The 24,750-nt window shown below is 50.0% G+C and overlaps 9 protein-coding genes across 9 annotated transcripts; 6 read left to right on the top strand and 3 right to left on the bottom strand.

Moving 5' to 3' along the window:
• The first annotated feature begins 651 nt into the window (after nt 1–651).
• On the top strand, nt 652–2,255 carry F4812DRAFT_171007 (uncharacterized protein). Its single transcript, XM_047929942.1, has 2 exons — nt 652–1,732; nt 1,789–2,255. Exons 1-2 carry the CDS (start codon nt 882–884, stop codon nt 2,222–2,224), a joined length of 1,287 nt encoding a protein of 428 aa, XP_047793550.1. The 5' UTR covers nt 652–881; the 3' UTR covers nt 2,225–2,255.
• Nucleotides 2,256–4,076: 1,821 nt separating this feature from the next.
• F4812DRAFT_170992 (uncharacterized protein) lies at nt 4,077–5,584 on the top strand. The gene is made up of 2 exons (XM_047929941.1): nt 4,077–4,434; nt 4,511–5,584. Exons 1-2 carry the CDS (start codon nt 4,382–4,384, stop codon nt 5,337–5,339), a joined length of 882 nt encoding a protein of 293 aa, XP_047793549.1. The 5' UTR covers nt 4,077–4,381; the 3' UTR covers nt 5,340–5,584.
• An 882-nt stretch (nt 5,585–6,466) lies between these two features.
• F4812DRAFT_413230 (uncharacterized protein) lies at nt 6,467–7,757 on the top strand. The gene is made up of 3 exons (XM_047932773.1): nt 6,467–6,850; nt 6,946–7,251; nt 7,314–7,757. The coding sequence occupies exons 1-3, from the start codon at nt 6,759–6,761 to the stop codon at nt 7,432–7,434; spliced, it is 519 nt and encodes a 172-aa protein (XP_047793548.1). The 5' UTR covers nt 6,467–6,758; the 3' UTR covers nt 7,435–7,757.
• F4812DRAFT_413229 (Ydc2-catalyt-domain-containing protein) lies at nt 7,758–9,248 on the bottom strand. The gene has a single exon (XM_047932772.1). The coding sequence runs from the start codon at nt 8,953–8,955 to the stop codon at nt 7,792–7,794; it is 1,164 nt and encodes a 387-aa protein (XP_047793547.1). The 5' UTR covers nt 8,956–9,248; the 3' UTR covers nt 7,758–7,791.
• Nucleotides 9,249–10,506: 1,258 nt separating this feature from the next.
• Nucleotides 10,507–12,268, top strand: F4812DRAFT_467401 (uncharacterized protein; the record flags this gene model as incomplete). Its single annotated transcript, XM_047938651.1, has 2 exons — nt 10,507–10,655; nt 10,754–12,268. The coding sequence occupies 2 exons, from the start codon at nt 10,507–10,509 to the stop codon at nt 12,018–12,020; spliced, it is 1,416 nt and encodes a 471-aa protein (XP_047793546.1). The 3' UTR covers nt 12,021–12,268.
• Nucleotides 12,269–12,707: 439 nt separating this feature from the next.
• F4812DRAFT_413226 (RAM signaling pathway protein-domain-containing protein) lies at nt 12,708–17,057 on the bottom strand. The gene is made up of 3 exons (XM_047932771.1): nt 15,924–17,057; nt 15,746–15,857; nt 12,708–15,685 (listed from the first exon to the last, which is right to left on the bottom strand). Exons 1-3 carry the CDS (start codon nt 16,313–16,315, stop codon nt 13,250–13,252), a joined length of 2,940 nt encoding a protein of 979 aa, XP_047793545.1. The 5' UTR covers nt 16,316–17,057; the 3' UTR covers nt 12,708–13,249.
• Nucleotides 17,058–18,092: 1,035 nt separating this feature from the next.
• F4812DRAFT_170939 (ATP-dependent DNA helicase) lies at nt 18,093–19,999 on the top strand. The gene is made up of 2 exons (XM_047929940.1): nt 18,093–18,485; nt 18,575–19,999. The coding sequence occupies exons 1-2, from the start codon at nt 18,281–18,283 to the stop codon at nt 19,813–19,815; spliced, it is 1,446 nt and encodes a 481-aa protein (XP_047793544.1). The 5' UTR covers nt 18,093–18,280; the 3' UTR covers nt 19,816–19,999.
• F4812DRAFT_170912 (uncharacterized protein) lies at nt 19,999–21,551 on the top strand. Its single transcript, XM_047929939.1, has one exon. It carries the CDS (start codon nt 20,183–20,185, stop codon nt 21,290–21,292), a length of 1,110 nt encoding a protein of 369 aa, XP_047793543.1. The 5' UTR covers nt 19,999–20,182; the 3' UTR covers nt 21,293–21,551.
• Nucleotides 21,511–23,077, bottom strand: F4812DRAFT_413219 (3-oxo-5-alpha-steroid 4-dehydrogenase-domain-containing protein). Its single transcript, XM_047932770.1, has 2 exons — nt 22,596–23,077; nt 21,511–22,539 (listed from the first exon to the last, which is right to left on the bottom strand). The coding sequence occupies exons 1-2, from the start codon at nt 22,849–22,851 to the stop codon at nt 21,812–21,814; spliced, it is 984 nt and encodes a 327-aa protein (XP_047793542.1). The 5' UTR covers nt 22,852–23,077; the 3' UTR covers nt 21,511–21,811.
• Nucleotides 23,078–24,750: the final 1,673 nt, after the last annotated feature.

Genomic DNA, 24,750 nt, shown 5'->3' with positions numbered 1-24,750 from the left:
TCCTCTCTTCCTAGGTGAATACCCCCCTTGTCGTGACTCGTTACGCCCCATCAGCTACGCCATGCGAGCCGTACAGACCAGATAGACGGACTGCAGTTCTTACTTCGTACTTGGTGCGCGCCTGTCGATTCCCGGCCTGCGCTACCTCATCCAGACAGGTTAGGCAGGCGGGTATGTGGATATGCGCGGGGCTTACCCATGTACATCCGGATTCACGATTCAGGGGTTCTTCCAACTAAGACATAGATGTCAGCCCGAACGAGGGCGGGAGACCCGGTCGAAGCCAGCCATCATGGGGAGTGCACCTTAGGGTCAGCACTACAGGGTCCCCGACTCTGTCTTGTCGAATCTGGATGTGACGTTGCCGCTTGCACGCAACCGCTACGCCTCCTAATATGGGTTCTAAGAGTTCGACAATAATATAAAAATGTTCGGCACCCTCGACATATCACAATTTCCTCTCACCACAATTCATCCGTTTCATCGGTGAAATACAAGATCTTTCTCGTCTCCCCCCCTACTCTCATTTTTTCTTACCACTAAATTTGTTCTGCTGGTCACTCAGGAATTCCCAGGCGGTTTCCTATTTTTCCATTACATCGGTTCATTGTTCTACGGTCACCTGGCACGGTAGTTCTCGGTCGATAAACAAAGCCCCAGAGGCAAATCTCAATCTCTCCCCATTCTTTGTTTACGAATATTTATCTTTAACCACCGAGATCCCTTGGCAACTTATCCTGCCAACGCTCTTTTCTAAACTTTGAACCAGATTTTGGAAATCTACCACGTGCCAACAGGCAAATCACACTCCTTTACTTTTCTCTTGACGAGAGAAGCCGAAACGAAAAAAGAAAAAAAGTACAATTACAAGAATAGCGAAGATGCAGATTGTATCCTTCCTCGTTGCCGCGCTGGCTGCCGGTACAGCCACGGCTCACATGAACATGAAGGACCCTCCCCCATTGGCGTACAAGGGTAACCCGAACGCTAAGGACCCGAATATCGACTACTCTATCACTTCTCCCCTCTCGGGCGCCTCCCAATTCCCTTGCAAGGGTTATCTCAAGTTGCTCGGTACCCCCGAGGGTGCTTCCGTCAAGACCTACGCCCCCGGTGGTCAGTACACCATGAGCGTCGAAGGAGGTGCCTACCACAACGGCGGTAGCTGTCAACTCTCCTTGTCCTACGACCAGGGCAAGACCTTCAAGGTTATCAAGTCCTTTATCGGTAACTGCCCTACCGCTTCAGGTGGCACCTTTGGGTTTGACGTCCCCGCCGATGCTCCCGAGGGCGATGAGGTCGTTTTCGCCTGGACCTGGGTCAACAATACTGGTAACCGTGAATTCTACATGTCTTGCGCTGTCGTCTCCATCAAGGCTGGCGGCGCCAAGCGGGAGCTCCCCGCGGCCAACATGAAGCGTGGCGTTGCCTTCTCCGACCGCCCTGATATGTTCGTTGCGAACCTTGGTGGCGAGTACTGCACTGCGGAAGGTGTCGACACTGTCTACCCCGAGCCTGGCCCAGATGTTGAGGACACGTCTACCAAGCCCGGTGCTGCTAAGATCTGTGCCACTGGTGCCGACGCTCCCATGGGTGATACCTCTGGCTCTGGCGGCTCTGGCTCCGCTCCTGCTCCCTCGGCTAGCTCTGCTTCCGCTCCTTCGGCTAGTTCTGCTCCCGCCCAGCAGCCTTCTTCTGCCGTGGAGCAGCCTACTCAGGCCGTGCCTTCACTGTACGTATCTTAAATATGTTAATCGTCGTTTTGATCGCCGAACTAACTTTCTCTAGTCCCGGCGGTGTTTTCGTAACTCAGCCACCCGCGAGCAATGGCGAGGCCACTCCTACCCCGGCTCCTACTCCTTCGACTCTATCTACTGCCATCATCCCGGGTACCAGTGCTGGTGCTTCTTCGGCTGCTCCGGCGCCTACTCCCTCATCCCCCGCTGGAAGCCCTGTTAACCCCGGCACCCCCACCAGCAGCGCTAAGACCCCGACCTCAACCGGTGGTGCCGGTGCCGGTGCCGGTGCTCAGTCTGGTGCTTGCTCCAACGAGGGTGCTTGGGCTTGCGCCGCCGATGGCTCTTCGTTCCAGCGATGCGCTGCCGGCCAATGGAGCCAGTCCATCCCCATGGCCTCGGGCACCAAGTGCACTCCCGGTGTCAGCGACAGCTTCCAGATGGGCCGTGCCCGACGAAGCCGTGTTCGCCGCGCCGCTAACATCTAAGTCGGATGGTTTAGCCAACATACAAATCCTTACTCTCAACGCTTAGGGGGGTAGGATCACTTCAGCTGTACATATTTAGCATCTTCCTTTTCTTTTCTTTTCGCACCTTCTTTTCTTCTCTTTTCGAGAAAGATGCTTGGTTTTTTTTCCCTTGGCTTTTGGATAGAATCATGTATACTAGGTCCCGGCTTAAAAAAAGGGACGGTGTTCCGGCTGCATGATTGACAAGGAATGGAGGCATAACAGCATTCGCTTGAGCAACGGGGTTGGATGCCAAGGGGAGACGAGACCTCCAAAGCACACCATCCTCGGATGCTAGATAAACTATAAATTTATAAGATCTTGATGACCATTAAACCTTTACCGCTTTTTTTTTAGTGAATTAAATTGACCTGGTGCTTTTGAGCTTGAAATAAGCGGTATCTTAAGCTATTTAAAAACCTAGTTGTCTTATTAGTCCTATTTACTAGGTTACCTACCTACCTACCTAACCTATACTTGAAGCGCGCGCAGTTCGAAGATTATATGCGTCTTTTGTGCGTATGTATTCCCCAAGCAGAAAGGAGAAATACGAGTGCCCAATGAAAGGAGAGACGAATCAGAACTCGGAGACTGTGGTGTTACTACGCCACGCCTACCCTATATGGATGCTTGGCATGTTGTGACACTGCCGTTTAATATAGGTGGGATTCAAGGTAGGTAGCCATTAACTTGGGTACCTGGTATGTATTATCTCGGGTGTCTGCCATTGTAAAGTCTGGCAGGGTTTTACGATAGGGAGAGTCTTGGGTTTTTTTTTGGGTTTTGTGTGTGTATGCGTGTAGGAAGATTAGCATAATCCCGTATGCGAGTCGTATTTTAGGTGTACCTATATTTTATATGTGGCTGTCACTTCAGTGGCTTAAAGAACATTTACCCCGTTAGGCATGTTTATTATTAGTATAAGTTCGACGCAGCACCCCCTAAGGGGGTACTGCGCTTTAATTAGGTAAATAGGTGGTCAGTCATTAAGGACTTTTCTGAAATGCTTCCGGATAGGTACCTACCTAAGGTAGGTAGGTGTGCTTCTTACCGATTTCGATAGTTATATTCTTTCAAATGTCCATATAATTTCAAAGGTGTTCATAACTTGGCCGCTTTTCCAAGAAGCCAGGGTCGGAATGACCTCTTATTGGGGTACGCTGGCTTAACGACTGGCCGTTCCCTTGATGAAAGCGCAGCACCCCCTTAAGAGGGGTACTGTCGTCGACTATATATACCTAGAAAGCACTAATGAGCTGAACTAGGGGAAGTAAAGGGGCTTACACGCTATTAGATAGACAGGCAGACTGCCGAGATATAATATAGGTTAGTAGACTCTATGAATCTGAATATACCAACACGCCAGGAGCGCGGTGATACAGTATCAGGCCCGTTTTATTACGATCAGGATTCACACCCGCAGAAAGCCACATTCTACGCCGCTGAGATGCTTCCGGCGATCAACTTGAATCTCTTATATAGCAGCGATGCTGTGTTACACCACGCATACCTATTTCTGATACCGACTGTCCACCGCAATGATAGCTCACTGTGCTCCTCGCGTTCATCCTTACTCGCTCAAGTCCACATAATCACCTACCTCCTACGGCTTTCATGGATGTCTGTTATTCAAAGTGGACAAACGCGCACTAAAGATCAACATAGTGGATTCGTGAAGCTTGGTCTCCCTTCAGCTTATTTACTTACCATCTCTAATTTCGGATACAGCATAAATCGTCCAGCGAGTTCCAGGTACGCATGACCGTTGGATTGTCCGGGAGGTACCTAACCCAATGTTAACGTTCTTGCCTACCTAAGGTACCCTTATAGACATAAACTTTGTATTCAAGATGTCAATAATTCCTAGCTCTTCGCCCTGGCCACTACCCACGTCATTTGTATGTAAGCCTGGGACTAGGTAATGGTCTGTTCTCGACGCCCCGCCCCCTGCACCACATTAACTCCTTCCATCGAGAAGAAAAATGACCAACGCTAGGGAAAGGGCCCGACGACATATGTACTGGCTATTCTGACAGCGATGCTCAAACTGGTACAGACGTGATCCTCTGTTACCCTGGTTACGCGGACGGGTGGGCGAGAACTGCATATTCTCCCGGCCTTTTCTGTCCCCGTGGCATGACCACGGCTGCGAGTGCGATCTCGCCTGATGGGGTCTGGTGCTGTCCCACGTACGTAGAGATATCTTTCCACAGCTTGAGTGCCTACGTAGCTGCACAATTTATTAACAGCACCCCCGATACATAGCGGCCTGACGTGGGCGGCGTCCCCCCCTTGGTGCAAGGGCAAAGTAGAGGCGAGCTACTTCGTATCGTCTCAATATGGGTGCGCTGTTGATAATTTGGCAGTCACATTTGGCGGCAGCGATGCGCATGCCAATTCCCAGAATTTCACCTTCGTTGCACACCTAGACCATGAAACAGGAGTCGGGATCGGATACTCCACAGTCACGCTTCAGGCAAGGGATATAGTGGTGACAGCACAGGCTAAGGGCATCTTCCTCGAGGGCCAAACCATGACTCCAACGACTACCGTGCCCAATAACAACAATGTCAACACAGAGGCTATATCACCACCCAGTGGCAGTAATGTCATCACGGAGAAGGTTATCTCGCGTAGCGTTTCTATCCCTGGAATAGTATGCGGCGTTCTTGGAGCCTGCATACTTCTGGGAGTAGTCTATGTTCTAGGGAGGCGGCGGCGGAGGCGGGGTCGCCAAGCAGCGCAAGGCGATGATGATTCGGCGGGTGCAAGCGGGGATTTCAGCGGGACCGTCGATGCGGAGGGATTATCTGACGGCTATCGAAAAGCAGAGCTGGACGCTTCGGCCCAGGCGACCCGCTCCGAGCTCGAGGGGCCGGTAGAACGCAACTACGGCGCGGGCATATACGTGCAGAAGCCCGAGCTGGAGGGCACGCGAGCGGAGAGACACGCCGAAGGGGCCGTGTACGTCAGGAACAAGGCCGAGCTGGAGGGGCGGTTGCGCGAGATCGCGGAGCTGGAAGCGATTCCGTGGTCTGCGCGGAGGAAGGCCCAGACATTGCCGCCGTCCCCTACGATTCCTGGCCTAAGTTGACGTAGCATATGACGAGACGAAAGCCTATAGCCATGTTTGACTTTAGGTAGGTAACTGGTTTCCCAATAACCAAGTTAAAAAGAAAGCTCGTATGGGTTAAGTCTCCGAGGTATTAATAACGAAGTTCGGGTCGGAGAATATACCCTCCTGTATTATCTACAACATATAAGACGTCGAGGTGTTCATGAGCATGTCTTATTCAGGCACTATCTATGATTAAAAATAATGTATTATCTACTACGAAGAAGAAAAAGAATATATAATATACGCCAAAAGTAGGCATATTTCACTCTGGATCTCGCATTCTGAACCAAACAGAGCAGACATTTTAAGATATAATCTATGAGTTTTAAACAGTATTATTCTACGACTTACATACCTCATCAGCTTAAGGTCTAAAAAACATGAAATCGATGAAATGATAAGGTACTTACTTAGATAGATTTAATGATAGTTGTGGTAAAACGGAGATAGTGAACCTCGTGAATAGGAGAGTCTTCGACACCTCTCAACTATACATAGTAGTTCTAGGTGTGTCTATAATGTATAAGTGGGTGGGTGAATGCAAAGGGCGGAAATCAAGTTCAATGACGGTCGTAGAGCTATAGCAATATCATTAAACAATGTGAAATGCCTAAATAAGGTATGACATTGCCTGTGGTGATATAATTCCCGGATAAATATATGTTTAAGTCTTATTGAGTCCTGATTTGTCTAATGTAGACTGAGTTGTGACTATACTGGTCTGACTTATACATAAGCAAGTTATCATAACTCATTCAATGTACCTGTTATTGATATGATAGTTATGCACTTCTTAGATCATTGTCTATCTGTTTCCTATTAGTTATTACTTAACTAACCACCTAAGGGTAAGCTATAAGCTCATGTACCTACCTGTTTACTAAGTCTACCTAAGGTAGGAGGTAGTTTATAGTGTACAACCTTCACCCACGGGATATGAGAATGAAATAATATTAACCGCTAAACCCAATTGGTAGCTTTGGCTTGACAACGGATCCACCGACGTTTAACCCGAATTTGACAAGGACCGCAGCCCCTTGTCACAGGTTCGAATTCAGGAGAGAGAGAAAGAGGGAAGTATCTTTTTTTTATGGTCTGCAGGTTGCGGCGCGATCCTTTCTTTTCACCTTCAACAACTACAACAACCAACCTCCATCATACTTTCAAATTAAGAAACTTGCAGTCATTCCTTACGCTGCGGTCTCGTCACTCATTTCAAATACCCACCCCAATAGTCACTCATTAATCTATTAGACAATATTTGCGATAGCATATATTCTCTCTATTTCCCCGATCGATTCGGTCTCATCACCTCGGCGCGTGCCATTTAGAACCCGTGTTTCAGCCAATCCGTTTCAATTCTTCTCGAGCGATTTCGATACCATCTCCGTCAATATGCGTGCTTTCTTCGCTATCTTCGCCGCCGTTCTGGCTTTCGTCCAGGTTGCTGCTGCTATTCCCCCTGCCTGTCTGTTGGCTGCCCTTGGGTACGTTGGTTCCGGTTCGATCCAAGCTGCGCTGCTTAGCTAGGAAGAGCAACGCAATAAATATTGGGACTAATTTTTATTGCAAATTCTTGTAGTGTTCAGGAAAACCCGGCCGATTTGAAGGCGGTCTGCGGTGACCTCCAGCATGCCATCCAGGGCAACTTGACGAGCAACTGCCACAAGGACGTCCTCTCCGAGGCCTACAATGTCTACTCCTCCAAGTGCCTGGAGCAGGGCGTGACCGTCGCTAAGCTCCCCACCTCCTCGACTTCTTCCGCTCACTCCAGCACCGGTACTAGCACCGCTTCCGCTACTGGCTCCGGCTCCGTGTCTGCTTCTGCTACTCCCACCGGCGACTCGACTGCCGACAACTCTGGATCCGGCAGCACCACCACCCCCACGTGAGTATCTCGCAATACATTTTTTTTTCTCTTCGTACGGTTTACTAATGACTTTCGATCAGCGAATCCAGCAGCTCCGCTGTCCCTACTGGAAATGCCGGCATGGCCACGGAGCCCAAGCCTTTCCTCTTCGCTGCCGCCGCGCTTTTCGCCACGGGATTGACTAGCGTTATCTTTTTGTAAAAGAAAGAGGGAAAAAAAAACGATATTCTAAAGAAGTAGTACCTAGCGATGAGGAAGTGAATAGAGATCTAGATACGTTGCGTCTAAAAAGGGCGGTTGGTTTTTGAATCGTGTCTCAAGCGCATCTTATACCCCTTCCCAAATTCCCAACGGGCCCCCAGATTAAACTAAGTTAGACTCGCATGTGTTTGGGTAGCAGACAGAGAAGCTCCTCCCGAAAAAAGGGGGGGTCAGTTATCAATATTCATCTATCCGTCTGGCCTTGATTTTCAACAGAAAATATAGATGGAAATACATATACACATATACTTGTACTATACTATTGATTGTTTATTATTATTATTATTGTTTATTTTTTTATGATTCGTCGAGCAACGTGCTATCTTCCAGCTGGTCTAAGAGCTTCGCTTCCAGGAGCCTCATGACCGCATCCTCCCTGAGGAGGGTCGCTTTGTTCTCCTCCCACTTCAGCCACGTCACGCCCTGCAGGAGACAATCCGTCAGGTCGTCGAGCTTCTGCGACCCGGTGCCGCGGATCAGATCCCCCACGTCGGGCGTCGTCGACGACGATTTCCTCTTCCCCTTCCCCGTGCGCGAGAGCTTCGAGCGGACCCACGCGACGGCGTTCTCCATGTCCCCGTTCGCCGGCTGGATGATCTCGCTCTTCCCCGTTTCCGCTAACCACCCCGTAAGAACGCCGATCTTCAGCTTCTTGCTGTTCTGCGACGACTTGGCTGATTTGGTCGTCTTTCGCGTCTTCCCTTTGACTGCTTCTGCCACTGCTTCATCTTCCTCCTCCACCTCCACCTCTTCTTCTTTTTCTTCTTTTTCTTCTTTCGCAGCCCGACTGCTTCTCTTTTTCTTCGGAGCTTCCTCGCTCACGGCCAGCCCCGGGGGAGGCGGCCAGAACCGCGTGACCCTATTCGGCGCCATGGGAACCATCTCGCCGTCCCAGTGGCCGAGCTCCTTGAGCGTGCGGAACGTCGCGTGCAGCATGGCCTCGAGCGTGTTGACGCGGAGCGTCCACTCCTGGACCGCGGCCGCGCCGTGGCTCCGCCACCGCTGCCGCTCGATGAGCACGTGCGTCGGCTTCAGGGGCAGCAGGTCGTGCCTCACGAGGCGGTCCGTCGCGACCGCCAACGATGCCGGACTATACCTATCCGGGTCCTCGACGCCGTCCTCCAGCGGGGGCAGGAGCTCCCGCCGCTGCCACCGGTGGAGACGGACGGGCGGCGGGCGGCGGAGGTCGTCGACCGTCAGAGTCCTGGGCGACAATGGCTTTGACGGCGCGGCGAGAGAAATGAGGCTGAATCCCAGGTTGCGGATTCCCAAGTCGATGCTCAGAACGAGGCGCGAGTCCTTGGTGGCGGGCCGCTTGGGTTTGGCGGCTTGGCTCAGGGCTACGAGGCGCTCGACGAGATCGCTTTTCCTGCCGGTGGTTTTGTCGCCGCATAGCGAGGCGAGCTGTTTCAGGTGCACGGCTTTGAACTTGGGCAGGAGGGCTTCTAGCTTTGACGACATGGTGGGTGGTGGTGACGATGTCAATGGTAGCGACGTGTATATCCCACACGCATAGCGCACCTAGGTATGTAACCAAGCAAGCCTTGCCGACTCCCTATAATCTCACCTTCTCATCAACATCAACTCCGACGCCATGAGGAGGGGATAAGAGTATGATATGATAAGTGAATCTAGTTAACGATGGTCTTCTTCTTTGAACCGTCTAAAAATACCAATAAGCTTCTCTGAATATGAATTACCGATCCAATACCTGAAAACTCATATACTTCATAAAAAAAAAAAATAAAAAAAAAGATAGTATGCCACGCTAATACATACTATGTGGTAGTAGTTCGTCAAGTTTTTGCTCGTGGTACTTGCGTACCTATAACTGGGGTTTGCATTTAGACAATCACGTGACTGTTGTATATACATGTATACTTATAGGTAACCAGTAGAACAAGCAAGTTCTGGTTTATTCTCAGCTCCAGTCACTTGCCTCCTTAACGGCGGAAAGGGTTCTATACGATGTTAGAATGTGATGAGTAAAGTATATGGATTACAAATAGGTAAGCGAACTTAAGGTTTGAATTGGCATTTCAAGGAGGTACCTATTGACAATTTAGGCACTGGCTAAGAATATTATTGGTTAACTACCCGTTTCAATGTTTTCCAGGGTCTTTCGTTTGCTCGAGTAAGAATAGTTTGCATATCTTGCTCACATGACACTTGCTATTTGGAATACCGACTGTAGTTCAATACACTAGATACTAGGTACCCATGTTCTATTTATCTCTCAAATACTTACTAAAGGTCTAGATGTAATTAAATGGAATTAAGTCGTAAACTACCTTAGGTACCTAGGTACCTAGGTACCTTATAAGAATTTTGGTAGAAATGTAAGGTAATAGAATACTATGTAGGAAGGGTCTTGTTATAATAGTGCAGGGTTATGTTACGTACGTATTGTATTGTACCTAGCCATAAAGGAGCTAAATCGCTACCTAACATGCTCAAGGATTTATTTGTCAAAAGACCCTGGCAAGGTACCTAGGTAGCGCGGGAACGGCGTACTTAAAAATAGGTACAGGTGCTTACTGATCACCGGTCTAGTTCCGACAAGGTGTTTGATGATTCATCCGCACGTAAAAGCCGCTGTAACTTGCTGTAAGTTGCCTATCTGATTGGAAATTCGCCGTTACAAATTCATCCAGCCCTACGGGTGTCTTATCTGATCCCGCAGCTTGCCGCTGTAACGTAGAACAGATAGATCCCTCAATATTTTTTTTTGGTAACCGTTTTCACTCATTCCGCAAGGTCTACCATATAAGACGTCATATTTTCCTCTCCACCCCGCCATTCCTTTCGTTTTTCTTTTTCCTTTTTCTTCCCCTCCCGTTGGAGTAAAGCAGGTCAATGCAAGCCGTTGGGTTATTTAGTCGCATATCGGCTGCCGCTGCTGCTAGTACTATCGTGACTTTGAAATATCCGTCTGCTTTTACTTCTAGATCCAGGACGGCGACCTCGCGAATAGCTTCACTCTCTAGACACTTCTCCTACACCCTGCGCATCATGGCTCCCATATCGAAGGAGACTGACCTTCTGGTCATTGGTGGTGGAAGTGGGGGTCTTGGTTGCGCACGCATGGCCAGCGGCAAGTTTGGTGCCAAAGCCATGATCGTCGAAGCCGGGCGCCTCGGTGGTACCTGTGTAAACGTCGGGTACTGTAACCCCTCCTCTATACTACCTCCTATCCTATTAAGTGAAATATAAAAAGAAGAAAAAAAAAGGAAAAAAGCTAATACAGTATTTATTCTAGTTGCGTACCTAAAAAAGTCACCTTCAATGCCGCCGCCCTCGCCGAGGCCATCCACGACGCCAGAGCCTACGGCTTCTCGGTCCAAGAAACCAAGCCGTTCGACTTCACCACGTTCAAGCACAAGCGGGACGCCTACGTCGAGCGGCTGAACGGCATCTATGAACGGAACCTGGCCAAAGACAATGTGGAGTACGTGCACGGGTGGGCGAGGCTGCTGAATCGGAACGAGGTCGAGATCACGCTGGACGACGGTTCCAAGACCACCGTCCGCGCCAACAAGATCCTCGTCGCCGTCGGCGGCCAGCCCATCAAGCCCTCGCCCGGCGAGATCCCCGGCGCCGAGCACGGCATCGACAGCGACGGCTTCTTCGACATCGAAGTCCTGCCCAAGAAGGTCGCCCTCGTCGGCGCCGGCTACATCGCCGTCGAGTTCGCCGGCATGCTCAACGCCTTCGGCACCGAGACCCACCTGTTCATCCGCGCCAACACCTTCTTGCGCCACTTCGACCCCATGATCCAGGAGAGCCTCACCGCCGAGTACGAGCGCATCGGCGTGCACCTGCACAAGGAGTCCAGCCAGAGCAAGGTCGAGAAGGACCCGAGCACGGGCAAGCTGACGCTGCACTACAAGGACAGCAACGGCGAGGGCAAGCTCGAGGACATCGACCACCTGATCTGGGCCATCGGCCGCACTCCCATGACCAAGAACATCGGCCTCGAGGAGGCGGGCGTCAAGCTCGACGAGAGGGGGTACGTCGTCACCGACGAGTATCAGAACACGACCGTGGACAACATCTACGCGCTCGGCGACGTGTCGGGGCGGGTGGAACTAACCCCGGTGGCCATCGCCGCGGGCCGACGTCTCGCGGAGCGGCTGTATGGCGGGGAGCAGTTCAAGGCGGCGCGGATCGACTACGACAACGTGCCGTCGGTGGTGTTCGCGCACCCGGAGGTAGGCAGCATCGGGCTGACGGAGCCGGAAGCGGTGGAACGATACGGGCGGGACAACCTGAAGGTCTACCAGACGAGCTTCACGGCCATGTACTACGCCATGATGGAGCCCCAGGACAAGGCGCCCACCAAGTACAAGGTGATCTGCGCGGGGCCCGAGGAGAAGGTCGTCGGCCTGCACATCATGGGCCTCGGCTCCGGCGAGATGCTGCAGGGCTTCGGCGTCGCCGTCAAGATGGGCGCCACCAAGAAGGACCTCGACGCGTGCATCCCCATCCACCCCACCAGCGCCGAGGAGCTGGTTACTTTGAAGTAAACAGATACCTACCTACTTACCTACCTACCTAACCTTGTACAGAGGAAAAGAAGAAGAAGAAAAATCGAAAAGGAATAGCTAGCTCAAGGAATGAGAAGGAAATGGGTCTTGATACCCGGTAGATATATAGATATATATATAGATAGATGTAACCAAACCAATGAATGAATGTATGATATAGAATTAAGCTAGCTCAATAGACGCTCTCCAAGCCCAGCAAGAAATGGATATCAAGTTAAATCACCTACCTATGGTATGTATGTTTCTCCAAGACCTCAATCGTACCTAGGTAGGACAAATGCTACGTGACCCAACCAACTATCGTAAGCTGAAGTGTAAAAAAGGGGGGAGAACATCCTCTGCTGCTGATTACTGCCTTCTCCGGCAAGTCGATAAGTCGAGGATTTAGTTACTCCAGGTGTACTTCGTACGTAGGTACCTACCTACATATGACTGCATTAGCTTCTTACGACATCAGCCATAACATTGGCATTTCATTTTTATGTGTTGGTGTCAGCACTCTCTCTACGCCTCTCTCACCTTTTTTACCTTCCCCCCTTTATGGACTGGGTTTGGAAATTTTTTTTTTTTTTTAAAAAAAAAGGAGGATCACGTATGACAGAGCGAGTTGACTAGTAGCACTCGACTTGTCGTGATACGTTCTTTCAGGTCCAAAGGGGCACGGGTAATTATTCAAAGCACTAGCTATTGTTCCCAGCTATGGGAGCTGCCGAACAGTACGGATTACACTTGCAGCTAGGCCAACTCAGTTTTCGTGACTTTTCAATAACCTCAACAATCATAACAAGCACTAGAGAGATCACACACAAGAGACAAATAAGCGTGGCACATGTAACCGGATTTTAGATTGGTATTCAGACATTATAATTGGACACATCGTCACATTATTGGGTAACGCCGGTTGCTCGAATCAGCCGAGCTTTTCCGGGATAAAAGATCATTCATAACCACCGGCCAGTGTCCCTGGTCCTCCCTAACGCCAAGTACCGTGTATTACTCCTTGCTCTTTGTGTCTTTGATACCGTGCCTTTATACAACAGATTTAAACCAATACCTCATTCTCGTGGGGGATTCAGCATGTGTATCCCACTATATGTTCATGCGCGGGGTTACTAAGTAACCCAAATAGGGGCTCGCGCTCTACAGCTGCTCGTATACTGTACGGCAGCATAGCGAGTATATTATCGGTATGAAACGGCTCGCCGTGACTAGAATGCGGGCTTGTTTCCACCGTTAAGCCGATAAGAAGTTAGAGGACCGCCCCCGTTGGGGGGGCTCAACATATTTGATAAGCCTTGGCGGTCCTCCTGTGAGGACGTAGTGGAAGAGAATGACGAGTTGAGAGACGTAGAAGTACTATTCATTGTCGCAGAACGAGACATTGCTAATGCTCCCATGGATGATAATAACGCATCGGCACGTTCGAAAACATTCCCGTTAAACACGTTGGAGAGAGATGCACTTTGGGGGGTTGATGGTACAGTTGCTTGTACGGCCGGTCCAAGAGCAGCGCTCTGAGGTGTCATGGGCATCTGTATTTGGCCCACTCCGGAGCTAGATGAATAGTGATTGGGTGAATAGTGGGTAGGCCCATCGTTGATGTTATTACTATGCCGGAGGAGATATGCCCACGGGGAACTCATGATAAGTTGATTGGTCTCTTTAATGCTGATTTGAATAGGCCGTAGTCTCGTCCTAATATCTAACGGAAACGTTATTTGATCCATGGACGCCTTTAGTCTGCTCCCAAATTCGGCCCAAGAATCAATAAAACTTTTGTAGAGGCTCCAGAAGAGGGGGTCTGTCCTGACACCAGGCTCTTTTAGTTTGATAAGAGATAAACGGTCCTTCAACCGCTCGGTATCTGCAATTGAAATCGAACATTTAGCGACGAGACCCTTCCAGCAGCGCACTATGCGTTCCGGAGCTCGTTGGTTTTCGGCATTGCGCCTATATGCGAGAAACTGCTGGTTGATGCCAGGGAGAATGCGCATGGCAAGATCTGACGACTTTTGTAACGACAAAAAGATCCTCTCAAACAATCGCTCGTCTGCGGTAAAGTCGGGGTATCGCATATCCCCATTTGAAGATGCGAATGAATCACCGGATCGCGGCGTGGCCGATGTAATTTGTGCCATCCGACCCGTGCCGTTTATGTAGGGGATTGATACGTCTGTTGCCACCCGCAGATTGGCATGATTATGGCCCAAAGCTCTAGGCCGTGGTTGGTTACTTATGTTGGGTCGGTCGATTGTGGGTGTCATAGAATTGTCTTGAGGATGAACCCTGATCGTATCTTCGATTCTTGCTTGTTGATATCCCTGACTCGTCACCGGCGGATTTGTGGCGGCCGAGATCTCGTTAGCGGTAATACGAAGCTCCATAATGCTGTGATATAGTAACATCATCATCGTGCGGATATAGCGGGGGTCTCCGTTATCGACAATAGTGTTCATATTGTTCAAGAGGAGCGAACAAATATGGCTGTACGCATTAATTAGTGTTAAAACGGCCCTCTGGACATTCTCGTTTTCACGCGGTGTACTAGGGCCATTTTCTGTGGCAAATTCGTGTTTCTGGATCTCTTGTTCCAACTGCTCAATGTGGAAATTAGTGTTATAGAAGACAATCTCGAGGCTTGACCTCTTGGTTGTCCCATCATTCGTGAGCCTGGTAAAAAGTTGTATCGTTGGGTGAATCTGAAAGATGGCATAGAGAATGCCTTTCGCAGATTCGATGATAGGATCAAAAATCTTTGATTCTCGTCTTTGCTCCGGTAAGACGGATAGGCGTCTCACATAGTTTGGTCGGTGAAGCAGCGGTTCTGCTGGGCTATTTGGGTTAATTGCAGAGGTGCCGTTGGGATTCAAGTGACCTGTCATTGATGAACCATGACTTAGCCCTCGGTAGTGGCTGAATCTGTTATTCGCCTGGCCTTCCTCCAGCGTCCCGAGCTCGGTCGGTTTTTTAGATACGATGCCCATGCGCCTATTTCGGTCTGACGGCCTCTCTGCTCTCGGTGTTTGTAACAATGTCTCGCTGTTCGACCTGAGCCTCTCGTTGGGATTGCCGATGGTCAAAGGCATAACACCAGGCCTGCGGATAGCCGTATTCTGCTGGGAGAGGCCTCGAGCATGTGATCGAGAAGGTATAGGTGGCGGTCGAAGTACGGCTGGGGATCTCATATCTGACACATCACTACCATTCACCCGAATGGGGAATCGGCCGCTGACTACTCTCCTAATGGGCATTCGAGGTGTTTCTATTCCGTCACTGAGTTCGTCTCCTCCGTTCTCACCCTCTTTATCTCTTGCATTCATGCTCTGCGCCTTTTGCTTCAGAAACTTCTTGATATGTGCTGTGACGGCGAGTTCCGTAATTTCGCTCTTCTCTAGGAAACCCTCGCTCGGAGGGCTGCTAGCCTGGACCTGTAGTACCTCCTTTGGCGGAAACTTGATATCGTTTCCAGCTAGTCTCAGCATTTGCAATGAGACCATGTCAGCTAAACACAGCGGAAGCTCCTCTATCCGATTCATTTGTATGGCCAGCACCTTAAGCGAGGCCAACTTTGAAAGTTCGGGTGGCAGAATCCGAATTTTGTTCTTTCCCATATCCAAAATCTCGAGTGACTTGATATCGCAAAGCTAACACATGTGTAAGACAAATATTCAAATATCAAATAGCTAGGAAAGGGATATAATTACCGATAGAGGAAATTCCCTAATCTGGTTAGCCCTGAGGTTAAGATATCGCAAATGTGTACATTCTGAAAATCTGGCTGGTAGAGTCGATAACTTGTTATGAGAGAGGGCCAAACTATTGTAAGATCAGACACGTCAGTATGCTATTATTATAATACCCAGTCATGGGGTCGAGACTAACCGTTCCAATTCGTTTTTTATTATATCCACTACTTCATCTGGCAATGCCTGAATATTTCTTCTGCTCAGATCGATAGTAACACCTGGTTTAAGTTCGGTACTGACACCGCTCGCCTCGGCAGCCTGCGTCTCATTTTCTTGCAAGGCACTATTCATTGCTTCTCTGGCGAGGGCAATGACCTGGCCGGCGGAGAGGGGGCCCTTCGTGGATAACATCGAGCTGGAGCTACTGCTGGCAGACGTGTTGGATTGGTCTGGGATTGGGGGAGGGGGAGGCAATGCGGTCGTAGGAGGACCTCGTCTCATTCCTGGTGGTATGCTCGTGGGTAAACTTCGTGAGCTCGATTGTGGATGCAAGACAGTGGCAGCCATGCCGCCTAAAGCAACATCCATAGCAGAGCAGACTTAAATGTTGGAAGCTCAGAGTATGCCTAGAATTGGGTAGTGTGATATCGATCGGGTAAAATCGCAGTATCGGGTACGACAAGGTATGTTTCCCAATATGTCTGTCTGTTAGGATTGAGACGGTGAAGCGACTAGAGGAATCGAGATCATCGTTAGGCAATAGGAAGTTGATTTTGGAAGACTCAATTCGGAAGATGAAACAAGATGGGAAAGCGGAACTTAACAACCTAGAGTTGAGTCTGGTTTTAAGTATAGAAGTGACAGATTCATGGGATTGGATTGGTTTGGATGTGAGAAGACGTGAGGAGATGTGACAAGATGCGTGCGAGAAGAGAAGAGAGACAGAGCTGTGAGAAAGTGAAAAGTGAAAAAGAAACGTTTCGACAAGAACTGTGTGTAGTTGCTTGTGTAGTTGCTTGTTGAAGTGTTTAGAGTTGAAACAAGTCTAGTCGAAAGGGTGAAGCACGATGTCGTCGAAGAGTGCAGAAATTCGTATGCAGGCCCCCTGGTTCCTGGAGCTCTTTCAGGTGGTCATTAGGGGGGGCCAAGCGATGTGCGGTGCGGCGCAACGCAGGCCAGACACAAGGGATCGGGTCTTGGCTGCTTGGGCACCAGTTGGAAGGAAGGGGTCTCTTTGTCCACTAGCGACGCTTAGAATAAGGGGATGTGACAGCGCCACGGTGGGTGTGAAGTCATAAATGATCATAAAAATGATACTAGAAAGTTAACAGATAGGAAGAACGGTAGGGGGCGTATGAGATACCTAAAAAGGGAAGTTGGTGTAAACGAATAAGAATGAAGTGGGGAAGGAGCTTGGGTTTTCCCCTGCTCGCGTCTTTTAGTCCCGTTTACTTGTGAGAGTGAGAGACTCGAGACGAGACTACCAACCGCCGATTTTTCTATTTTCTATTTTCTAATTTTTTTCCCCTCGCATAGTCAGGTGTGATGACTAGGTATTACAGCAAGGTAAGAAGGATCACCAAAATAGATTTTCTGTACTGATTATATATACTGATTACACATCTTAAAATCTCCCATTCTGTTTTTATTAAGAATCAGTTCGTCAGGTTGAAAAGTCGAAATATTTTAAGTGCCTAACGCACACAAAAACAGTATATTTATTGCATAATGTGATTGGTCGTACCTTACAGCTGTGGCGTTACCTTAGGTACATGTAGTGACCTAAGTGAGAATGAATGTGCCACTCATTCACTATCTTATGCTAAATGCTGATTGGGACCCGTTGTTTTAAGTAGCTCCCAAGAGACGGGTGGGGACCGACGCGATTTAGGCAAGTCTAGAAAGTTTGGAAGTCGCGACTGGGACAAACGCCACTTCAAGTACCCACATAATAAGTAAAGATAGAAAAGTAAGCCAGTCTCTACTTCCTCCTTGAGGAAAGCATTTAAAAGATGCTTAGGTTGGATAGTTAGTTCCAAACAAGCGTTGATCATCTATCAGCCTGCACAATTGCAGATACCTATTTCTAACTACTAGCTGACTACCCAGGTAACTATCTAAACTTACCTAAACTCAAGTTGGAATCTGGTTTAAAACCAAGGCACTTTCAACCGTCTCAGGTCTCAGCAAAACAACCAAGTTACCAATTACAGTATATCAGCAAGTATCTATTCGTGTGCTTTAGGTACCAGCCCTACGTCCGAATATGCGGATGAATGGATCTTGCTTATGTCCATGTAGTGCCTAGGTTGTAGTGCCTACCTAAGGTATGCTCCAGTCTCTCCAGCTGCATGCAGAATGGCTGTTGTTGCTATTGCTACTTAAGAGTTGCTACTTAAGAGTATTCCTCATTAGGAAAGGCAAAAAGGCAAATAAGGATTCATACGACTCTATCGTAACCCTGGGATACCCGAGAGACCCGAGTCGGCATTCAACTTGGCCCATACCTATACTCCCACCTAGGTCCTAGCTAGTGAGTTGCCAGACTTGAAAATGCCTACCCTAGCTAGATCCAACTCGTTTATATTCCCGGATCTGGACTTTACATTGCGCCGTCAATTCAACAAAACTAGCTTTCGTCCATTCCAACGCGAGATCATACAAGCTGCGCTGGATGGTAACGATGTCTTCGTCCAAGCAGCGACGTCCTTCGGGAAAAGTTTATGTTTTCAGCTTCCCGCTGTAGTAGACCAAGGCAGTGAGTTGTTAGCTTCTTACTAATGTTCTTTCTTATTGTTTCGCCTTATTTTCCATTACTGTCGGCGTTTTGCTTACACTGAAACCTAGTTACTATCGTCGTATCGCCGCTGCTGAGTCTTATGATGAATCAGGTGGAAGCCCTTCGAGCTGCCGGAATTAACGCTAGCTCATTAAACAGTAACACGCCTCCGATAGAGAAAGATCGCATTATGAATGATCTCAAGACCGGTCACCCCCGGACTCGGCTACTCTATGTAACTCCTGAGCTCTGCGCTCAAGACCGTTTTCGGGACAGGTTAAAAGTAGTTCACCAACAACGAGAACTTGCACGTATTGCTATTGACGAGGCGCATTGTATCTCGGAATGGGGCCATGACTTCCGTAGGGATTTCAAGAGACTAGCATGGTTTCGAGAATCATTTCCGGACGTACCTATTATGTGCCTGACAGCAACAGCTAACATCCAGGTACGCAATGATGTGCTCACTACTCTTAGATTAGATATGAATCCGGAGAGGGTGAAGACATTCACAATGACTGCCCACCGACCAAATCTCCACTTTGAGATTCGATTTACGCGTGATGAAGACGATCAGCGCTTAGACGACTTCCTCGGGTGGATCCGCGGTGTATACCAACGCAGAGCCCAAGATCCACGGAAAAGTGAGCTTGCCGCTATCGGCGAGCGAGCTGAAAATGTTCCTGGCATTATCTACACTATTTCACGAGATGAGTGCGAGAATCTTGCCTCGCAGCTTAGAGAGGAGGGCATTGGTGCCCAACCGTTTCACGCAAAATTGACCAAAGAAACCAAGGAACGTGTTCTTGCTAAATGGGTATCTAACGAACCCGGATATGACATAATTGTAGCTACAACCGCGTTCGGCATGGGCATTGACAAGAACAATGTCCGGTTTGTCGTTCATTGGAGGCTGCCTAAATCCTTCGAGGGGTACTATCAAGAAGCCGGGCGAGCTGGGCGTGACGGAAACGCGGCATACTGCTTTCTCTATTATAGCCGCGAAGATAGGAACCGAGTTAGCAGCCTAATTGTGCGAGATCGCAATTCGGCATCGAATTCCAATTTTCAGGCACGCGCCAAAAGCCTACAGGCTCTAGCGGAATACTGCGAGAGCACGAATGCCTGCCGCCATAAGCTGATTTGCAAATATTTCGGAGAAGATCAGACTCCGACATGTGATTATGCGTGCGACTGGCATAAAGACAGCGTCGATCTTCAGCGGCGGTTCCTCAGGGGACTGGCAAGTGAGGAGTGGGTCAGTACGCAGAGAGAAGAAGGGGCCTATGATGTAGATTGGGATGAATGATACGTATAAAGAAGCTTTACTGGTGGAAAAGGTCCGATTCGTGGTACAGCCGCTACGTTGGGCGCTTGAATAGAAGCAAATCAATCGGCATACCGCATACCTTAGGTACCTGGTACTGAAGCTGTTAGTACTACCTAGGGGACCTTACGCATGCCATGTTGCAATTCCTCCAATTCCTCCAATTCCTCCAATCGGCTCGATCGAGACCCCGCATGTTTCAACATCAGCCCGCAGCTTTGAAGCAAAGCTTCCTCCTCATCCAATTATACCAAGATTCAATTATTCGGTACGAACTCTCTAAAGAGTTCAATTCTTTCACTTTACTTCCTATTCATAAAGTTGAATATCCAACGGGTGCTATTTCATAATGTCGGCCCCGAGTTCGTCAGTGCATCCTCCGCATCCCAGCCCCCCTTCGGTACTCGGAGCCCCGGTCAAAGTATCGTCAACTCCGACCTCAAACAATGCAGCTGGGTCATCCAATGTCGTGAGCGCACCGCTCCTAGCGCCAGCTTCTCATTCTACTACCTCACGCCCGCGGCAATCTAACTCAGCCTCGGCGTCTCGGAGCACTGCGACACCTCCTACGACCATGACCGCAGCTACGTCCTCCGCCACCGGAGCTCAGCCCCGCGTTACCATGGAATCAAATCCATCTCTACCATCCCGCACCACCCAACTGCACATCAATGAAGCACGCGCTGCCCTTGTAGCCTCCATGTCTAACATGCTTGACTCTGAACTGCAATCGCGCGCCTCGTTGCTGCATTCGAACGCTGCGGCGCTAGCCAAGCAAGAAAAGGATGTGATAAAAGGGACCGAGGCGCTGCGGAAAGAAAATGACAAGCTCGAGAAACTGGCACGTGACACGGAGCGCAAAATTAAAGAGCTAGGCAACGTGCAGAACTGGGCTGAGGTATTGGAGAGGGATTTTCTAATCCTGGAGGAGACTGCGCGCCTAGTGAGAAACGGCAGTGGGAGCGATGATAGTTGCAGCGAGTGTAGCAGGAGTAGCTGGTCGGGGAGCTACAGCGGAGATGACAGTAGGGCGGGGAGTCGCCGGGGAAGTGTAACAGGCGATGCTGATGTCAATGGTAAGAAACCTGGAGAGCCTGGATTGAATGGCAATACAGCTACAGAAAGCGGTTCTAGAAGCGGTGCCTTTGCTAGAAGGGGAGATGTAAATGTCACCGTGGACCGAGAAGTCGCTGCGAGTATTAGTGAAGCCATGGCTACGGCTCTACATGAGTCTCTAGATACTCTGTCGTTAGACCCGGTCCTGTCTGACACGCACGAGGGTCCGGTTAAAGGTAAGGAGCCAGTCGCCGAGGATAGTAGGACGGAAGTTGAGATTTCGTCTGGTGTACCCGAAGCTAGACCTAGTGAGACATCATTATCATCTAGTAAGACAGTATCAGGGAATCGAGAGGAAGACGGAGTTACGGATAGGAACTCCAATGCTTCTACCATCTATTAATATTTTCTTTTTTAGGAAAATTAAATTATGGGCATGAGACCGGGGTTTAATGGGATTCCTACCTAATGATTGGGAAATATCATAGATGGATTGTGGTTACTTGAAGAAATACATAGGAGGTATGTATACCATCCAATGAACCGAAGAGACTTGAAAGGATATAAGTTGGACTTCTTGTTTACAAGTCAAAATGTTCATTCCACAGATAGTCGAGACCATTGACATCTAATATTATATGTATTACGTATATAAGGTACCGAATCTAATCTAAGTTGGCTTCAATTAAATGAAGCGCAAGTTCCTCATCTCCAGATATCGTTTCATATCATGCCCGTGTCCCTTTTTTTTTTTTTATCTCTAAGAGTACCTTAGTAGATAAAGTACGTACATTTACCCAGATACATTAGGTAAGTTTAAATATACCCCGACCCATCATTATATTCGTACTTTAGTAGTAAAAGGGGGGAAGGGGGGCTCGCTCCCTCGAAGCTTTAATATAAGAGAAAAAGGAGTGGGGGTTTATAGGAGGCCCGGGAGGATGACGCTGCGCTTCTTCTTGTACTTGTCGCCGAACTGCTTGCGGTAGGCCTTCTCCTTGCCCCAGGCCCAGGTGTACATGAAGTAGGAGCCGACGGCGATGAAGACGGCGAGGGAGGGGCTGCGGGCGACGAGGATGACGCCGAGCCAGGCGACGATCTCGAACATGTAGTTGGGGCAGGTGACGAGGCCGAAGCCGTGGCCGCGGGGGATCTTCCTCGCGGTCTCGCCCGGCTTGCGGAGGTGCGCCAGGTAATAATGGACGTCGAAGTTGCCGATCTCGCCCACTAAAAAAAGCGCGATGCCGAGCAAGGTGAGCGGAGACGACAGGGAGGAGGAGAGGGTGTCCCGGGACAGGGCGGCGGGGGAAAAGGGCGCGTAGATCTCGAGGGCGCCGAGGAGCCCGGCGAAGGCCCAGTAGAAGAAGGAGTTGCGGAAGACGTAGGCGAAGGGCATCGTGTTGGCGGAGAACTTGTGCAGGAACAGGGTCTCGAGCTCCCGCTTGACGAAGTGCGCCATAATCATGTAGAAGGCGGCCTGCTGCGCGAAGGAGAGCGAGGGGTGCGTCCGGATGCCGTAGGGGAGGTGGTTCTTGAGGAGGGGATACACGGCCGGATACAGCTTGTGGCGCAGGCTGAGGAAGAGAGGGTGGAAGAGTAGCGGTCCGAGGTACTCGATCACGTAGACCAGTCGCCAGCCGATCTGGGGGCCTATTTGACTTGGTCAGCGATACATAATTCTATATGATGTAATATAACAAACATACCAAGGTCCTTAACGAGCAGTTCTCCACGCTTCACGACCTCGGGTTGCTCGCGCAGCAGAGCTTTCCTGTCCTTGAGAGTCTTCTTGGAGACGGGGTCGAAGATGCCGATGCGGTTGAAGTCCGAGACCTTAGCGGCGCGGGCAACGGCCTTCTTTGCGTCCTCTACCGTAGCACCTTCGGGGAGCTCAACGGAGGGGGGAAGTCCCTTCAGGCCCTTCCGGGACCGATTGGTCACTTTTAGCGACAAGTCTCCCATATTTCAGGCAGAGAGACAGAAAAAAAAATATCGAGCTCTTTTTTTTTTTTTTTTTTTGTCTTTTTATAAAAACGGCGGATTGGGTTTAGCCCTGGTGAGGAAGAAGAAGAAAACGTGTACTATTTAGACTTTTTTTTTGTGGGAAATTTGTTGAGTGGCTGGAGTAGTTCCATGAGCTACGTTGACGTCTTCCGCCGTAATTGCTTTCTTTTTTTTTTTTTTTTTTTTTTAATCTTCTTTTGCTTTTGTAAGCTGTAAGGGTAGAAGTGCTAGATAAGAAGAGTATTGGTAACTAGATGCGATAAGAGCTACTTGCCGAGGTCCGGTAAAAGATGGGATGCTCTAAAATATTATTATAGGTACCTACTTCGTAATGTACCTTGGTAATTAATGAATTATGATTATGAAAGTACCTAAATGCTCCAGGTTCCGAAATATTAATAACCGGGATAATGGAAGTGACGTATCAACATTAGATTATATATGCAGTTATCAGCTACCACAGCAGTTCAGCCACCTAGGCCACAGACTTTAAATCCGTACGGCAACAAGATATATATGTATTTATCCGTCATCGCCCCTCCAACTTCCAGTCATAAGACATCGATACATCTTTTATCAGAGCTCCGGCTTCCCGCAGTTGACCTTTTTGAGTTTATTTATTTTAGGTATTTACTTACTAAAAAAAACAAAAAAAAAACCTTGGACCAATGCCCTTAGGTTTCAATGCTGTCGAGGTCCGTGGGACTTAGCCTTCCCATCATCATCCCTATGAAAACATATCACTGCATTCGAATATGCCACCGCCCAACACTCCGGAGGAAGGGCTAGTAGCTACTACTACCACTGCTACAACCACCACCACCACTAACACCGATACCAACATCAACACCAATACCGCAACCCTCGCTCTTCGACCCTTGATGAGTGGTGAAAACCCCGCCGCGCTCGACCTCCGAGCCCTGGAGTACGAGGACAGCGTAGACGAGAACCTCATCTGCCCCATCTGCCGGGTGCCCTTCGTCTCCCCCGTCATCACCGACTGCGACCACGTCTTCTGCCAGCGGTGCATCGTGCAGGCCCACGCCCTGAACCCCGTCTGCCCCGTCGACCGGCTGCCGCTGAAGCTCGCGTCCGAGACGCGGCCCGCGCCCAAGATCGTCCACAACCAGCTCGACAGCCTGCCCGTGCGCTGCCCCAACTCGTCCCGCGGCTGCGCCCTCGTCGTCGCCCGCGCCCTCGTCGAGAACCACGTCGCCCGCTACTGCGACAAGTCCCTCGTCCCCTGCCCCCACCCCTCCTGCCCCCGCTCCGTCCTCCGCCGGGACCTCGCTCAGGGCTGCCTCCACTACGACGTCGAGTGCGAGTACTGCGCCCGCGTCATCCAGAAAGCCGATCTCGACGCCCACCTGGACACCGAGTGCCCGAACCGCAAGGCCGAGTGCGAGCTGTGCGCTGCCGAGTACGTCCGCCACAGGTGGGAGGAGCACGCGCGGGAGTGTCCCGAGGCCGAGACCAGCTGCAGGTTCGCCCCGTTCGGCTGCGAGCAGCTCGTCAAGCGCCGCCGGCTGGACGAGCACGCCGTGCGGTGCGCGTACCGCGTCGTCGGCCCCGTGGGGGAGCAGCTGGCCGAGCTCCGGGCCGAGCTTAACGCCCTGCAGGAGAGGGATCGGTTGAAAGACCGGCGGATCAAGTTCCTCGAGAACCGAGGGTTCCCGCTGCCCACGCCCACCTCGCCGGAGCCCATCTCGGACATGAACCTGCCGCCCGAGGGCAGTTCGACGCACGAGGACAGTGCGCCGTACGAGTCCCGGGACCAGTACTTCCTGTCCCTGTTCGAGGCCATGGAGTCCAAGGTCGAGCGCCTGTCCTCGGCGCTCAACGAGGTCGAGGGCCGGC

Source organism: Daldinia caldariorum (genome assembly GCF_022478825.1).
Source record: "Daldinia caldariorum strain CBS 122874 unplaced genomic scaffold F4812scaffold_2, whole genome shotgun sequence".
Taxonomy (NCBI): Eukaryota; Fungi; Ascomycota; class Sordariomycetes; order Xylariales; family Hypoxylaceae; genus Daldinia; species Daldinia caldariorum.
This window is presented reverse-complemented; position numbering and strand designations above follow the sequence as displayed.

What these genes read in the sequence shown, in the direction of transcription:
- F4812DRAFT_171007 (XM_047929942.1), top strand. Translation starts at nt 882, where the DNA reads ATGCAGATTGTATCCTTCCTCGTTGCCGCGCTGGCTGCCGGTACAGCC. An exon ending in ACTCAGGCCGTGCCTTCACT is followed by an intron (nt 1,733 to 1,788) that starts GTACGTATCTTA and finishes AACTTTCTCTAG; the next exon opens with TCCCGGCGGTGTTTTCGTAA.
- F4812DRAFT_170992 (XM_047929941.1), top strand. Translation starts at nt 4,382, where the DNA reads ATGACCACGGCTGCGAGTGCGATCTCGCCTGATGGGGTCTGGTGCTGT. An exon ending in GGGGTCTGGTGCTGTCCCAC is followed by an intron (nt 4,435 to 4,510) that starts GTACGTAGAGAT and finishes CCCGATACATAG; the next exon opens with CGGCCTGACGTGGGCGGCGT.
- F4812DRAFT_413230 (XM_047932773.1), top strand. Translation starts at nt 6,759, where the DNA reads ATGCGTGCTTTCTTCGCTATCTTCGCCGCCGTTCTGGCTTTCGTCCAG. An exon ending in TGTCTGTTGGCTGCCCTTGG is followed by an intron (nt 6,851 to 6,945) that starts GTACGTTGGTTC and finishes AAATTCTTGTAG; the next exon opens with TGTTCAGGAAAACCCGGCCG. An exon ending in GGCAGCACCACCACCCCCAC is followed by an intron (nt 7,252 to 7,313) that starts GTGAGTATCTCG and finishes ACTTTCGATCAG; the next exon opens with CGAATCCAGCAGCTCCGCTG.
- F4812DRAFT_413229 (XM_047932772.1), bottom strand. Translation starts at nt 8,955, where the DNA reads ATGTCGTCAAAGCTAGAAGCCCTCCTGCCCAAGTTCAAAGCCGTGCAC.
- F4812DRAFT_413226 (XM_047932771.1), bottom strand. Translation starts at nt 16,315, where the DNA reads ATGGATGTTGCTTTAGGCGGCATGGCTGCCACTGTCTTGCATCCACAA. An exon ending in ATAAAAAACGAATTGGAACG is followed by an intron (nt 15,858 to 15,923) that starts GTTAGTCTCGAC and finishes ATCTTACAATAG; the next exon opens with TTTGGCCCTCTCTCATAACA. An exon ending in TTAGGGAATTTCCTCTATCG is followed by an intron (nt 15,686 to 15,745) that starts GTAATTATATCC and finishes CACATGTGTTAG; the next exon opens with CTTTGCGATATCAAGTCACT.
- F4812DRAFT_170939 (XM_047929940.1), top strand. Translation starts at nt 18,281, where the DNA reads ATGCCTACCCTAGCTAGATCCAACTCGTTTATATTCCCGGATCTGGAC. An exon ending in CGCTGTAGTAGACCAAGGCA is followed by an intron (nt 18,486 to 18,574) that starts GTGAGTTGTTAG and finishes ACTGAAACCTAG; the next exon opens with TTACTATCGTCGTATCGCCG.
- F4812DRAFT_170912 (XM_047929939.1), top strand. Translation starts at nt 20,183, where the DNA reads ATGTCGGCCCCGAGTTCGTCAGTGCATCCTCCGCATCCCAGCCCCCCT.
- F4812DRAFT_413219 (XM_047932770.1), bottom strand. Translation starts at nt 22,851, where the DNA reads ATGGGAGACTTGTCGCTAAAAGTGACCAATCGGTCCCGGAAGGGCCTG. An exon ending in ACTGCTCGTTAAGGACCTTG is followed by an intron (nt 22,540 to 22,595) that starts GTATGTTTGTTA and finishes CAAGTCAAATAG; the next exon opens with GCCCCCAGATCGGCTGGCGA.